Source organism: Erythranthe guttata, chromosome 7 (genome assembly GCF_056151865.1).
Source record: "Erythranthe guttata isolate IM_541 chromosome 7, IM_541, whole genome shotgun sequence".
NCBI lineage: Eukaryota > Viridiplantae > Streptophyta > Magnoliopsida > Lamiales > Phrymaceae > Erythranthe > Erythranthe guttata.
Window position 1 is genome coordinate 4,993,288 of NC_142539.1, and position 17,276 is coordinate 5,010,563.

A 17,276-nucleotide genomic window follows, 5' to 3' on the forward strand; every position below is an offset into this window, starting at 1 on the left:
TTTTCCAAATAAATAATTTTAGTTACTTTTCAATTTTATATGATTCAATAATTATTAGATTTTTATGGTTATTATGTTTTAAATTTTAAAATATAAATAATTGATGTTGAGGGGCTAAGTGCTACAAATAATACTTTAAGGGTTAAGTGTTACATAGACTATATTTTAGGGGTGCAAAGTGTATTTAACCGTTTTAAGTATTGTGAAAATGAGATTGAAAGAATCACTTTAAAATAGTTAATCAGGATCCTATCTCCAAATCTTGAGTTAATTGCACACACCCCCTATAAAATGTCTGATTGCCGAAAAAGTCCCCATGTAAAAATAATTAGCATTAAACCCCCTGTGATGGGTTTTATGTAGTCCACGGGCCCCTGTTTATATGAAGTCCGTTGACTGTGATAAAAAGACTATAATACCCTTATGAAAATAATTATTCCCCCAAATTGTGAAATAGACCCCACCAAATGACCAAATTTTGAAAAAAGTTAAATGGTAAATCGTTACGAATTAATCACAGGGTCCTCCTATATCGTGATTTGCAACAATTGGTATTAGAGTGACTTTGATAAATTTGTACCAAAAATAAACTATGTATGTTCTTGATTAAAAAAAATAACATTGAATGCAATTTGATTAATTAGGAATCAAACGATCATAAGTGTGTATTTTTCTCATAATATTAGTGAATAATTTTTAATTATAGATCATTTATTAGCATGTAATAGCCTCTATTATCTAGAGGTTCTCCTTACATAAGAAACCACTCAACCATTTTCCTCAAACTAGTAATAATTTCAACCATCAGATTTCAACGGACGAAACAAACTTCCGACTCAAATATTTTTTTTCTATATAAAGAAACTTCGTTACGATCAAAAGAAAATAAAACCAAGTTCGAAACTAATTAATTAAAAAGAAAAAGGTTGGAAATAAATTCAAAAAGCATGGCGAGGTTCAATATTTTGGCGGTGATTGTGGCAATGTTCATTGTGATGGCTGCTTTTGTTTCACCGGCGGTGGGGACCAAATTCATCGGGTATCCAGCTATGTGGAGGGATCCTGTAAATTGGAGGACACCGCCAGGTGCTGCGAACCCTTACCATCGAGGTTGCGAGGCGGCTGAGCAGTGCCGCGAGGAGGCGTAGCGGAAATAATTAGTTACTACACAAGAAAGTTGATCTAATATTATAATTACTATGATTAAATAATCTTTGATTCTTTTATTTATAGTTCTATTTATTTTTTTCCATTTAATATATGTAGGTTTTTCAATTAGAGCCATGGGTGGTCCTTAGTTTTAGGAACCCTATGCCAAATAAAAATTGAGGCCATATGTTATAGTTTGTTTTATATTATCGTATGTAACTATGTAAGATTTTCATTTTCTTTTGTTACTTTATATAGATGCAAACGTGTTAATTAATTTTTTTCACATCCGATTTCTCTAAAAAGTTAAATGGCTAATCGTGACAAAGTTAAACTTTAGTATCTTTCTAAATAGTTTTAGCTTTGAAAAACTTGTTTCAACAAAAGCAATTGTTACATGTATGATAAGTAAATGTTTGTTTTTTTGGAGAAGATCCACTTCGCCCGCTACAAATTTTTCATTTTCATATTTTCCGCACTAAAAATAAAAAAAATGACACTCTAGCTCCCCCTTTTAAATTTTAATCTAGTTGCATTTTGCCCTAATTGACACTTTTCGACATATTTTTCACCGGTATTGTCATTTATCCGTTCACTTGAAAGGCATTTTTGTCCTTTCAGGTTATAGACCTAATTATAGGTAACATAGGTGTCAAACATAAAAACACACACAACTGAGGTTGGATCAAGTGCACAGTCGCCTTTTTGGTCGAATTATAAGTAGGGGTCATTGCAAATAAGTCCATCAATGGGTACTTATTCATAAAGAGATCCAGACAAAAAACTCCTTTACCGATAAGTCCACACATGGTCCAGATTTTTGTAAAGGACTAAAATAACCCCTCATACTTTAATATGCTCCAATTTCATCCTTAACTTAATTTACCCTCAATTTGACCCCAAATTTCACAAATTATTCAATTTTGACCCAAAACTTTTTTTTTTCAAAAACTTTTTTTTTCCCGCCGGATTCCGGCGTTGACTTTTCATTTTTTTTTCTTCCGGATTTTTTCGCCGGTTTCCGGCGTTGACCCGCGGTCAACGCCGGTCTTCGGCGTTGACTTCTTCAAATTTTTTTTCTTCTTTTCTTTATTTCTGTAACATTTTTTTTCGTTTAAACAGCAATATTGTTGTGATTGACAGTAATATTAACTATATTACTATTAAACACAGTTAAATTAACTAAACTACAGTTTAACACAGTAATATTGCTATATTAATCTCTAGCACAGTAATATTAACACAACAAAACTCATTATTATTGTGTAATAGAGTAATATTACTATGTTGGTCGTTCAACAAATGTAAACATAATAAAAAAAACAAAAGAATTAATATTACTGTGAGTGACAGTAATATTACTATAACAACAGTAATATTACCGTCAACCACAGTAATATTACAATAATAGACAATAATATTATTACGTTACTCCGTGAATAACTCAAACAAACAAAAAAATCCAAACAAAATAATAATATTGATGTGGTTAACAGCAATATTACTATAACAACAGTAATATTACTGTCAACCACAGTAATATTATTGTGTTTACAGTAATATTATAATAATAGACAGTAATATTATTACGTTACTCCGTGAATAACTCAAACAAATTAAAAACCCAAAAAAAAATAATAATATTGATGTTGCTGACAGTAATATTATTGTGTTTACAGTTATTGTACTGTCAACGACAGTAATATAATTACGTTGACTTGTCAACAAATAAAAAAAAAAAAAAAAACAAAGAATAAAAAATAATAATATTACATTAATTTGCTGTCAACGGCAGCACAATTACATAAATGTATTGTCAACAGCAGTACAATTACGTTAATTAACTGTCATTACAGTATAATTACGTTAATTTACTCTCAGTGACAGCACAATTACGATCAACGTTTAGCGGCAGACTTAAAAAAAAAAAAAAAAAACAAAAACCAAAAAAACAAAACACTAAAAAAAGTCAACGCCGGAAATCGGCGAAAAAATCCGGAAGAAAAGAAAAGAAAAGAACAAAGAAAAAAGAAAAAAAAATCAACGTCGGAGACCGGCGGCAAAAAAAATTTGAAAAAAAAAAGTTTTGGGTCAAAATTAAATAATTTGTTAAATTTGGGGTCAAATTGAGATTAAACTAAGTAAAAGATGAAATTGGAGCATATTAAAGGATGCTCCATAAAAGGTCAAAATTGAATTTTTGTGATCAAAATTGGATTTTTGTGGACAAAATTGATTAAATTGGGGTTACAATTAAAAATTGGGTATAAATGGTTGAGGGTAATATTGGCATATACATGAATGTTTCATTTATTTATAATAAATATTAAAGGGATGGGCTTATTAGTGAAAGAGATATAACCCATAAACCTAGAATAATAAAGATGCTTGGTTGGGGACTTATGCACAAAAACCCCTTATGAGTATTTCGATAGTTTCTTTTTTATACGATCTCAAATCAAGAAATTTTGAAAAGTCAATTTAAAAATAGAACAAAATGGACGTCACCGCCTATTAATTTTCTATTTTGGCACTTTCCCCCCTAAATATTTAGAAAATAGATACCCATCTTCGAAATATTGTTTTGGTTGCATTGTTCTCAAAAAGCCAATTTTCGGTGGACATTGTGCAACAAAGTAACATCTTTTTTTTAAGAAAATAAAAGAATATTATTAAACGATATCTGCTAAAGCAGATGGGAGATTAAAGTCCTCCATAACACCATTACATTGAATCTTAGCAAGATTATGAGCTAAACAATTGCCTGACCGTTTGATAAATTGAAAGGAGCATGAATCAAAAAAAATCTCTAGAGCGATACATTTTTCCACGATCGCTCCGTATGACGATCCCTCACTGTCTTTGTTGTCCAATGCTTGTATAAGTTGAATGCAATCACCTTCAAGAACAATACCCCGCCAGCCCCTTCCCTTCGTCAAGTACATCACTTTCAACGTCGCGACGGCTTCACCCTCCACCGGCCTCAATTTGTCAGGGATCTTCTCCACTTAATTCCCTGCACAATCCCGAGCAACAGCTGCTGCGTAAAAGAAATTCTTGTCCATCGGAAAGCCTGCATCAAAGTTGAGTTTCACCGCACCGGCGGGAGGTGGCTTCCACACACTCGGATGCGCAGTCCAGCACTAGGACAAAGTTTGGCATTATTGAAAGTACCTATATAATTCTTACACCAACTCAATATCTCGGATGGTTGAAGAGCTTGCTCGTCCGTAGCTTTCTTGCTTCGATTCTCCCATGACTTCCATGCTATTATAACGGCCAAAGTGCGTTCTTCCACCGACAATGATTTCTTCAGATCCTCGAACCAGTGCCACATAGATATATATTCTTGATTGACCAAATTAGCGAAAGAATTGCAATTCCAAACCTCTTCCATTCCTCCGCATTTTAAAATGACATGGAGCGCAGTCTCTTCCTCTTTGTTGCAGCTTCTGCAAATGGGGGATTTGATAATCATCCGTCAGAAGAGTGTAGCGTTAGTGGGCAGGATATTAGTCAATAGTCGCCAGAGAAAATTACGGACTTTCGGTGGAATTCGACCCTGCCAAATCTCCTTCCACGTCCGGCTGGAAGAACCGCTACTCGATACTCTAGATGTGCTCCGGGAATTGCCACAAGGTAATGGGGAAGAGAGAATTGCATGATAGCATGATCGAACCGAAAATTTGCCATGGTTCGAGAAGTGCCATATCCACCGATCTACCGCCGACGCACTGCCCACCGAAATGGCCAAAATTCGTGAGATATCAACTGGCCAAAATGTATTGTTAATGATTTCCATATTCCAAGAGTTCGATCCCGCCTCCAGAATATCCGCCACCCGGTTAGGGAATGCCGAGTAAGCTGGCCGTCGGGTAAAAACTCTAAACTTGCCACCATCGTTGAGCCATGGATCTGCCCAGATCGATGTCTCGAGGCCGTTTCCAATTCTTCGACGGATACTCAATTGTAAATACGGAATGACTCTCCAAATGCTCCGCCACGTAGCCGACTGGCGCGATCCTAGTTCAGCCGATAATACTTGTCCATTGGGAAAATACCTAGCAGAAAGGATCTTCGAAAGTAACAGATCCGGGGAAGTCAAGAGGCGCCAAGCTTGCTTGACCAGCAAGGCAGTATTGAAGCTTTGCAAATCTCTGAAGCCGAGACCACCTTGTTCTTTTGCTTTACATAATTCTTTCCACGAAATCCATGCGACCCCCTTTCCAACACTACTACCCCACCAAAACCGCCTAATTGCCGTTTCAATCTCTTGGACGAGACCCTTTGGCAACATGAAACAGCTCATGATATAGGATGGAATGGCTTGTAATACGGCTTTGATAAGTACTTCTTTGCCCGCCTTAGAAAATTGTTTTCCCCCCATCCCTTAATCTTGGACCACACTCGATCACGTAAAAAGGAAAAAATCTTTTTTTTGGTTTTGCCCATATTGGCCGGCATCCCTAAATACCTCTCATGTTGTTCGACCACTTGAAATCCGAGAATGTGATGAATGGCAATCCTCCTATCTTGATTAGTGGATGGACTGAACATCATCGTTGACTTTTCGTAATTGATTTCTTGGCCTGAAACCCTAGCGTAAGTGGATAAAATTTCCTTCAACTTTGTGGCATAGTCTTCGGTTGCCTCTCCAATAATCAAGGTATCGTCGGCGAAACACAAGTTAGATATCACTGGAGCTGTTGGGGCCACCCGAACTCCTTGAAACTCTCCCATTTCCGTTGCTCTCGCGATCAATGCAACGAGAGCTTCTGCACAGCAAATGAACAAATACGGTGATAAGGGGTCCCCTTGTCGGAGACCTCTCGACGGAGTCACAGATCCAAATTGAGAACCATTAAATAAAAAAGAGAATGACATAGTGGAAACACAAAGCATAACCAGAGTAACAAAATCAACATGAATGCCAAAGCGAAGAAGAATCGTTCTCAGAAAAGCCCATTCAATCCGATCGTACGCCTTACTAATATCCAATTTAAGAGCCATATAATTAGTTTTAGCTTTAGATTGGATTTTAATAAAATGATTGATCTCAAAAGCAACAAGAACATTATCAGTGATAAGTCTTTTAGGAACAAATGCAGATTGACAAGGAGAGATCAAATCATTAAGCACTAATTTAAGTCGGTTAGTGATACGCGTAAAACCTACGTATGAAAAACCGCAAGTGTACAGTATCGCGTTTTGTAGAATAGTGAATTCCAGATATCGATCCACAGGGAATTAAGTTCCTAAATTTACAAAGTAACGTAATTATACTATCCTAAACTTTATCTAGACGATCGAAAGGGTGGGGGATGAAGCTAAAAAAGAGAGAAACAATAATAAAAGCAACGGTCTGCTAGTAAAAGCGAGGAATTCCGACATGTGATGGCTTCTAGGGTAAAATGCACCAGTGTACTATCGATAAAGATCTACAAATCCGAATCTAATGTCAATTCAATATTCGCTAACCCAGACACTAAAATACCCTAACCCCCGTCTCCAGCGTAGTTAGAGTCTACCCACAGGTCCAACGTCTCCGTTCAGAACCTGATATTAAGAGAGCATTTAGGTCAAGTCCTTAAGGGCTACCCGAGGTGCATCACGTCTCCGTTTCCACAACCCGAGCTATATTTTCCTAAACTCAAACGAGAAATCCTCTCTCGAGTTCATTCTCATTTACAATCAATTCAACTGTTGGCCAAACAATCGAAAGCATTTAATACAGGAAAACATAAACATAATCAAAGAACGACAAATAGATCATAAATCTGGAAATCAAAATCAATATATACAAGGTTCATTTCCCTAAAAGAAAATGCTCAGTTCATTACAAACATAGCATTCAAATGAAGAACACGAGAAATCATAAACTAAACGTAAAGAAAAAGCTTATGAAAAACCCGAGTCGAAACCCTCGTCGAAGCTTCCCGAGAAGAACTGGCGAGAACCGAAGAGAAAACCGAAGACAATACTAAGACGAGTCGAGAGATAATCGAGAGATTGAAAAATGAAAAAGAGACCTTGTATTTATAGTGAGAAATCAAAGAAAAATATCTAGTCTCGATTTTTGTGCCCAGATCGCGATCTGGGCTTCTTGGATCGCGATCTGGCAACCTCGAAAACTGCGCACCGCCTTCTCAGATCGCGATCCAGGAAATGCGGATCGCGATCTGCCCCAACTTTTCGCTGCTACTGGAATTTGCCACCAGATCGCGATCCGGTGATTCTGGATCGCGATCTGGCCTCTGCATCAACTTCAAACACTTTTTTCACCCTTTTTTAGCCCGAATTAGACAATTGTGCATTTCACAAAAGTTGTAGCCCTTGAAGTTAGATTTCTAAATCCACTTGAATCAGCCCAATTGGAGGTCGTATGCAAAAGTTATGCTTGAAATACCAAACACTGCCACAATCCGCGAGAATGCACTTTTGCACGTATTTGGTTTGATTCTCGGCTTCGCTTCCAAAATCGTCTCGAATCAGCAAAAATAGCTTATCTTTACCTAAAATAGAAATAAAACAAGAAATGCGTAATATATACAAATAAAGCCGAAAACTCGGACGAACGAAGACCAAAACTCGAAGAATTGATAAGTGAAAATCATGCAAAATGAACAGTTATCAGTTAGCAACTACTTTGGACCCAATTTTATACATGACATTGCAGAGACTAATAGGCCTAATCTCGGTGATTTTTTCAGGATTTTTGACCTTTGAAATTAAGACAATATAAGTGAAGCTCATAGCGGACGGGAGCTTGTGGCTATTAAGAAATTCTAAAATACATGATGAAACGCTAGAGCCAAGAATATGCCAGTATTTAGTGTAAAAAAAGACAGGTAGTCCATCAGGGTCAGGGGATTTAAGAGGAGCCATTTGAGAAATGGCTCGAGTTACCTCGGGAACCGTGAACGGCATAGAAAGAAGATGACTCGTTGCGCCGGATACTCTCGTCTCAATATTCTCAAGAAACTCATCTATCTCTTCTTCATTTGGATTGGAAGATTTGAAAATCTGACCAAAATACTCTGTGACGATCTTCTCAATATCAACCTCATTCTCCTTCCAGCAGCGTGCAGAATCCCTCAGCTTTGAGACCCGATTGGTCTTATTTCTGATAGTAGCTTTTGAGTGAAAAAAACCTCGTATTCCTATCTCCTTCCTGAATCCATTGAATTTTACTTTTTTGGTGCCAGTACATATCATTGTCGTCATATGCTCTCTCCAATTCTGCTCGAAGAGCTCGGATCTCCGCTCTAATGCTCTGGGTTTGGACAACCGCAGACAATGCATGCATTTTCTTGTGGAGCATCTCAATTTGCCTTCGCGGTTGTTTAATCTTCAGTTTGCTCCAATCGATCAGGGCGATCCTGCATTCGTCATTTTTACGCAAGAGATCATCGATGGGGTCGTCACTCAGCCGATCCCGCCAATGGTGATGGATAATATCCTCACATCCTCTTTACGGATCCAAGTTGCTTCAAACCTGAAGGGTCGCCTTTTTCTCACCCTACGAAATTCAGTTGTGTCGGATAATGTAAGCTTGATAGGATTGTGATCGGACCCCGAACAATCCAGGTGATGAACAAGGTAACATTTTGAAGGGGCAATGTGTAGGAAAATAGTGTTTTTAAAGGGCAGCGTGCAACAAAAATAATATTTAAACGTGTTTGGAACTAAACATAATTATGTACGGGTATATAGAATTATGGCAAATTGCAAAATAACCTATGATGAAAAGGTCACTTTATTAAAAAAGGACATCCTACTTTTCTTCCTAGCGGATATATCCACCCATCCAAACTTACTTTTGTAACCGAGAAAAAGTCTTTCATATATATCAAAATTATCCTGAACTTCTTCAATCCCCCATTCACACCCAGTTTCATGATTTAAATTCTAATTTAGTCTCAATTTCACCAATTAACGAATTTTGACCCATACCTCAATTTTGACAGTCACCGATGGTGACCTTTTGTCGGCCGCCGTTGATTTTTTTTTCCTGAACCTTTTTTTTCCTGGAATTTTTTTCCCGCCACCACGGGCCGCCGGCATTGATCGTGAGTTTAATTTTTTGTTGAAAAAACTCTTTTTATTAATATTATTGTCTTGGTCTGCAATATTACTGTCTCATATAGTAATGTTGTGTTAAAGACAGTAATATTGATGTCAAAACATAATATTAGTGTGTCAATATTAATACTACTGTCATGACTGCAATATTACTGTCTTAACATTAAAATTGTTGTTAACACAATAATATTAATCTATTAATTAATTTTATCGACATGGCCTGCTATATTACTAACTCAGACAACAATATAACTGTATGAGACGGTAATAACAATACTTTTACTTTCTGAGACAGTAATATTATTGTCTCTGCAATATTACTGTCCAATTCAGTAATATTGTAGGTAACACAGTAATATTAATGTATTCATAAAACGGTCAACGCCAGAGACAGTTAAATTACTGTTGGAGACAGTAATTTAGCAGCCAAGACAGTAATATTAATTAAAATATTTTTTATAAGAAAAAAAATTCAACGCCGAGACCGGTGGTTGACCGGCCGGAAAAGAGTTTTAGGAAAAGAAAGTCAACGCCGGAATTTTGCCTGAAAGATTCAGAAAAAAATTATTTTGTGAAAAAAAGATTATTTTTTCAAAAAATATGAAAATGAGGGTTAATGTAATATATTTGTTTAAATCCGAGGTTAGTGTGTAATATTGAGGAAATTGATAAAAATTATATTATGAAAAATATTTTAGACAAAAGACATAGGGATGGGTTTATTTAAAAGACAGTTTTTCGTGTGAATAAATGTGCATTTAACTCCCTTGTCACGCCCCCATTTGCCATTTGCCCATAAAACATAATATATAAAAAGGAAATGAAAGTCGATGTATGATAACAGCCAGATATCAAAATGATATAATATATATACTCTACATAATATATAAATTTAGGGAAAATTTATCAAACCCCTTCCATTAGAAAAGTGTTGTTACAGTAGGCCCAAAAAAATATTTTGATTTTAAGTAAAATCCAAAGTGTATTTAACTAATAATTTGTTTTAGGTTTTACTATTATACCCTTAATTTGTAATTAGACCTGTAATTAAGAATTAAATACATTGTATCTTTTCCTTAATTATCTCACGTTTCTTTTCTTTTTTTTTGAGTAATTATCTTACGTTCCAAGTAACATTGTTATTCCACAAATCTGATTTCTATTTCTAATTATGATCTTCATCTTCATCTCTAGTCTTTCTCTCATTCTCTTATGCCACAACACCCACGCAACCCTCTCGCCGCCGACAAATTTACGACCACCACCATCCTCTTCCTTGGGTCTCGAATCTCGTATTCACAACACTAATTACATTAATTATCGTTCGTATTGTAGTTGTCGCTGATTACTGCGAAGTAAAATCCACTATTAAATCCACTATTTTGCGCATAGTGTTTTTTGCCCGTACAGTGGTTTTCGCGTGCAGAGTGGTTTTTGTCATTTCCTTTATTAAATTCACTACCACTATTGTGCAAAGTGGATTTTCCCTTTCCACTTATTAAATCCACTGTGGTGCATACAGTACTGGTTAAGTGACGAAAGCTTACTTGATAGAGGTAAGATGGTGGAATACAGAAAAACCACTATAGCAGACATTATTTTTTTACCGGAAAAGCTTGTGTGACGCGCTCAACCAATATATATATATATATATATATATATATATATATATATATATATATATATATATATATATATATAGTGGCGGAGCCACCCTTTGGCAAGGGTGGGCTCCAGCCCACTCTCATTATTTAAAAATTTATACTATATATTACATCTATATATAATTAGCCCCCCAAATAGTTTAATTTAGCCCACCCAAGTAATTTAGTTTAGCTTATCTATCAAAAAATTTATGTTATATTAGTTGAAGTTTATAATTTGTGGTTATTTTATGCTATTTTATGTTAATGAATATAAAAAAAATCGGGGGCGCTGCCCCCGAACCCCCGTCAATGTTAAACCCACCCACCCAAGTAATTTAGTATAACTTTTATGAGTTTAAGTTTATAAATTTGTACTTATTTTGTGCTATATTTTTATGTCAATGAATCAAAAAAAAAAATCGGGGGCGCTGCCCCCGAACCCCCGTTAATGTTAAGCCCACCCTGTCTCAAATTCCTGGCTCCGCCACTGTATATATATATATGTTGTTTTCACTAACGAACGATTTTTTTATCCGAAAATAATAGCATATTTTCTTCAGTTAATGTGACGCCATTGTTGCAGTTTTTGGAGATTAAGAGAAAAGTGATTAAATGGGTTTCCGAGATACTGAGAAAGTTGGGGGCGAGATTTGTGGAGAGAGGGAGAAAGATTAGATGAGATAAACAAATTAACGGCATAACTGATTTGCAAATCTTTTTTTCCTTATTTTATTGAGATGAAATAAGGGTAGATGTGACAATGTAATACTAAAGGGGTTATACCTAAATGAGGATTTAAGTTTGGATTTATCATTAATATGAAATTGAATGGGGGTTTATATCAGGGGTTAGGGCTCGGTAAAAATTACCAAATACCGATTACCACGGTATACCTACCAACAATTACCGAATAAATACCGAACTATCGGTTACCACTACATTTGGTACGGTATCGGTACCGTACCATTATCTTACGGTACGGTAGCGGTATTGTATCTTCAATACCATGGTAATACCGTACCGTACCGTAACTTTGTATTTTAAAAATTAGTTAATATATTTTACCCTTTATATTGTAAATATAAAAAATATAGTCAACAAATATTATAAAATAAAAATAAAAAACAAGATAAAGATACGATACATCCTATATATATTATATATACATAATTCTATTTTTTTTTTTATTATTTTCATATATTTATGCAAACTCAATATTTAATTTGGTTCTCGTTAAAGTTGTTTATTTCACGTACTTCTTTAGTTTCAAAGTCCAACTAATCTCTTATTAGTGGAATATTTTTTGCCATAATTTTCTTCTCCCTTTCTTTCCCCCCTAAGTTCTCACCCTTTTGTTTCATTTGCATTATTACAACATAAGTTTTTTTATTTATCTTACTTAAACCATGAAACTTTTTTCTCATTAGTTTCTACAATTTTACTATACATATCTTAGTAATCATTAGTTAATTGAAGCAACATACGCTATTACGGTCGTATAATGTATATTCATGTAAATTGTTTGATTACCATATTCATTTGCTTAATTTGTTGTATTTATGCATTTAATTAGTATTCATCTTAATAATTGTATCATCCGAGTTCATCAACAAAATGACGTACGGTAGATTACCACGTACCGATCATACCGTACCGAAACTAACGGTATACCGCAATTGTTGGTACGGTAACGGTATAGAATTTTTCAATACCGAAAAATACGGTAGGTACACAGTATTGAACAAAATGTTCGGTAACCGTACCGAAACCACCCCTATCAGGGGTAATTAGTGAAAATACCCCAACTTATTTACTTATATTATGGTCCTATAATTTCCTTTCCAATATTAGTGAGACCCCCCTAATTAGTTAATTAAATAAATATTTATTAAAATTTATAGTAATCTCTCTAATTTACCCTTCCGTCAATAATATATAATTTACTTTTTCCACCTAAAACCCTAACCACATAAATTCACCGTCTCTTCTTCTATTTTCTCTTTTTTTCCACAGATTTCGCCTCTCCACCTCCGCGCGTAGTCGCTACGCCAACGTCGCCCAACTTCGTCAAGGTCGGCACCATGGTACTTACAGATCTCATCTTCCTTCACTATCCCCTGCATTTTTTTACATATTTTATTTTTCTCTTTTATTTTTAGCGTTAACTCCGCCGACGCCGACGCCACCGCCATTTGTCCCCTCCACCTCCGCGCACACTGCCGCTCAGAGTAGAGTTGCAGTCGTCAAGGTGGAACACGGGCTCTAAAATAATTTGCATCTTAGATTTTTAGGATCCAATTTGGACGAATTCTCAACAATCAATTAATGTATGGATAATTTCATCAGGGTATATCTGGGGGTCCGGATCTAATATGTTAAAAAAAATAGTTGAAAACATCTCATTTCGTGAACATTGATCGCATTTACTGTTTTGAGTTTGATTTAGATTAATTTGGTTCGATTTGATTTGTCTTTCCCACCTAGTTTTTAAAACGATATACTTGTTTCCATTACTTTGTAGTTGATTTCGGATTTTGCTATTTTTATTTTTTTTGTAGTTGTTGTCGATAACTTTATAGTAGTTTTCGATAGTTTTATAATTGTTTTCGATATTCTGTGTTGATTTATACAATTTATAGTTGATTTCCATTTCTTTTATAGTTGATTTCGTTAATTTGTAGTTGTTTTTATTTTTTGTAAATTTGCTATTTGTAAACCACTATTTTTTATATAGTTGTTTTACAATTTTCTAATAGTTGATTATGGCGAAAAAAACGAACAGTTGAAAAAAATAGTTGTTTTACAATTTATAGTTGTTTTTTATTAAAAAAATGGCCAGAAAATAGTTGTTTTCTAGAAAAAATGCCAAAAATAACTGAAAATTAAAATTAAGAAAAATGAAATAAAACAAATCGAAATTATAGCCGATTTCGGAAATATTATAGTTGGTTTCAGAATCTTTACAGTTGTTTCTGAACAAAAAAACGGAAAGTAAAAAAAATTAAAAGAAATCAAATTAAAATTAAAATATTTTTTAAATAAAAAATTTAAAGAAAAATATTTTTTTAAAAAGATACTAATGTTAGTCTTTAAATAAAATAATAAGAAAACGAAAATTTAAATTAATTTAAATTATATATTAAAAAAAAATTAGGGTTTGCAGGTGGGAGTTTATTGAAAGATTTGAGAAGCAATTTTTTGGGATATAAGGATTTCCCCTTATTAAAAAACACTAGAGGAATTATGCCTAATTGGCTATTTCACAATTATAGTAATCTTAATTATTTGATTTAAATAATCCACGTGGCAAAATACGAGTGGGAGCCCGGTAATTGCAAATAATCGGCCCATCCAACCAGAATTTAAACTCATTCCCAATTTAATCCATGTTAGAATCCCATGGTCGGCAGAATTAGATTTTCAAGTCAATTTAGGTTAATAAATTAGCCTTCTCAATACTACATACATAAATCACCCGAGATCGATCAGAAAAATTTTAACACACAAATTACTTACTTCCGGCAGCATGCATCAACTCCCTGTAGAAATCTTGGAGGAACTTCTCTCATGGCTCTCGGTTAAGGATCTTCTAAGATTCAAATCAGTATCCAAAAACTGGAATTCAATAATCTCCAGCCAGCACTTCGTTAACTTGCATCTCAAGAAATCGATTTCGACCCCTTCCCGCCACAGGATTTTCATGCCGTATCGTGAGACATTCGCTACCGTCGATTACTACGGCAAGGATCTAGATTCCGACCGAAAGCGACCGTCGGTTTTCATGCCGAGGCCGGAAGAAACTATCGGAAAATTCCTCGGAGGTGGAACTTGCGACGGTCTGCTTTGTTATTTAGATAGGGTAACTTTGAGAATGTGTGTGTGGAATCCGGCTCTCCGGTTGTCGAAAACCCTGGATTTGAAAATACCCGGAATTGTTCGTACGCTTTTGTTCTTCTGGTTCGGACGAGAATCCTTCGACGATGAGTACAAGGTTGTCGTAGGGATTCGAGGTCGTACTGAATCTAGAAATCACACGTATCTCATCAAGCCTTTCTCCGATAATCGCGTCGCGGAGCCGACACAATCGGAAATCGATGATTTATACTTCAGGTCCTTTGACGAGGGTACGCTTTTGGGTGGAACGGTGCATTGGCTTACGGTGAGTCCTCGAATCAACACCATTGGTTCGATTGGTCAATGTGCGGTGTTTACTTATAATTTGGGCAGCAGAACTCTCGGAAAATTGTCGACGCCCGCGGGATTGGATTCGAATGGGGAGATTGGAGTGATGAACGGGTGCCTCTCTGCAGTGTACAATGCTCGTCGAGGCGGTTGTCCGATTTATGAGGTTTGGGTAATGAAGGAATATGGAGTGAAAGAATCGTGGACTAAGTTTATGAATATATCGCCACGCATTAGCGATCGTATATCTTCTTCTACTAGGTTGAAATTGGTTGGAGTTACTGATAAAGGCGATCTCATTGTGAATTGTGCTCCGAATTTTGAATTATTGATATATAATGTTGTAGAAAACAAATCGAAGACTCTTGTGAACTATGGTAACGGGAGTGCAAAAATGTATGTTGAGACTCTCGTTTTTCCGCGATTTGCTTAACGGTCAATGCAGCAACACGGGGTCGACGAAAGGTTGAGGTTTTCTTGAGTCTAGTTTATTTCTCTATGAAATTTATTTATTTTACTATCTCTTTTTTTGTTTTTTGGTCTTTTTTGCACTTTGATTTGATGGGAAATGTGTTTCTACATTATGGTACAATTATAAACAAGTGAAATCCATCGATTTTAATTATTTTGAAGTTGCGTGAAAGTACAATTTCGACCGTAAATAGCCCAAAGAAGTATAAGTATTGATAGATTTTCATCAAAATATTATCGATTTTAATTATTAATTCTACTATTTCTACCGATACTTTCGGGTCTCCAAATAAGTCGACCGAGTTCAGTTACCCGGGATTATAGGTGCCCACATTGTCCTATTATTACATTGTACACTAGTAGAAAAATGAGGGATAGTTAGTTACATATTGTCCAATTATTATACAAGAAAACCAATTTTAGTCCTTATATTTTTTGTTTTCGCCGCGATTTCTGTCCTCAATAGACAAAATACTTTAATCATAATACAGGGAGTGTCTTCCTGGTATTGTATCAATTGTGAGATGTTCGTGTACTTGAAAAATTAATCAGATGGGGATAAAAATCTCATCAGTAACATTAGAATTTGATTCGTTGGTTAAGACTTCCTGTTTTATTACGGTGTTTAAGAGGGTTGTCGAACAACTCATTGTTTAGTTTATCTACTTTACTTATTTGATTGGTAATTTTTCGGTTTTGGAGCTGCAAATATGTTTGACTATTACGTTGAAACTACGTACATTTTTATAGCAAGACGTTTGTGTTGTGCTAAACCTCAAAATTTAGTTGGACGAGGATAACAATTATAAACGATTACGGGTGAAGTCCTATGCATTATAATTCAAGCATTTTTGCGTTTAATATTGGGAGAATAATATTTAGAATTTGTATTTATTTATAACTAGGCTTTATTGGTAATATCTGTGTTTTTTGTTTGTTTTTACGCTCGTTTGTGGTTATGTTTTCGTAAACCTGATAAAGGTATTTCATCGACGCTCTTGTTCTTGAATTTTAAAAATGCTCAAGGCTATGTTTGGCACGACACTTAAAATTTAGTGAAAGCATTGAAGATGTTCGAATTTAGCAATGCGAGTCAAAAATGTATGTTCGGCAAATCGTTCTGTATTTGCTGTTTGGTTTATGTAATCGAAGCGAGACTATATAAAGCACGTGTTTTGTATGTGAGAATGTTAAAATAACTCAATCAACCCCCTTCTGTAGCTTTATTTTTCATTTAGACCCCAATTCCCACTTTATTCCAATAATTTAGTCCTATAAAGGAAATTTTATAGTTGTATTTTTCTCATCCTTTTTGTGATCTTGTCTATGAAGAGAAAAGTAAGCTGAGAGATCTGGTTTATGGGAGCAAATTCTGCACAATATTAGGACCGATAGTAGGTTCAAATTCGGTCCGAATCGGGGGAAAATTTTGCCCCGTTTCAGTTGGGAATCAAAATGTACAATTTTGTTGTGGTTCGAGAATCAGTTGATGTCCTCGTCGATATGGAGATATAAATCGTCAAATGAGAGAGACATCAATATCGCGAAGAAAAATCTGTTTTAGCAAGACGTAATGCTTGTTGTTAAAAGTTCATTTTCATGTAGTGTTGTAAATTGCAGGCACGTGAGAGGCACATGCCATTTTCATCCATCTCAACTGCAAAAATAAACGGCGGACCAATTGTGTCAAAAAATACCATGGTTAACAACTAATATTGTAACTCCAAAATATTTAGGGACAGTTTT

At 35.2% G+C, this 17,276-nt stretch overlaps 1 protein-coding gene across 1 annotated transcript; it reads left to right on the forward strand.

Moving 5' to 3' along the window:
- Nucleotides 1–14,403: 14,403 nt before the first annotated feature.
- On the forward strand, nt 14,404–15,492 carry LOC105964580 (F-box/kelch-repeat protein At3g23880). Its single transcript, XM_012989088.2, has one exon. The coding sequence runs from the start codon at nt 14,404–14,406 to the stop codon at nt 15,490–15,492; it is 1,089 nt and encodes a 362-aa protein (XP_012844542.2).
- Nucleotides 15,493–17,276: the final 1,784 nt, after the last annotated feature.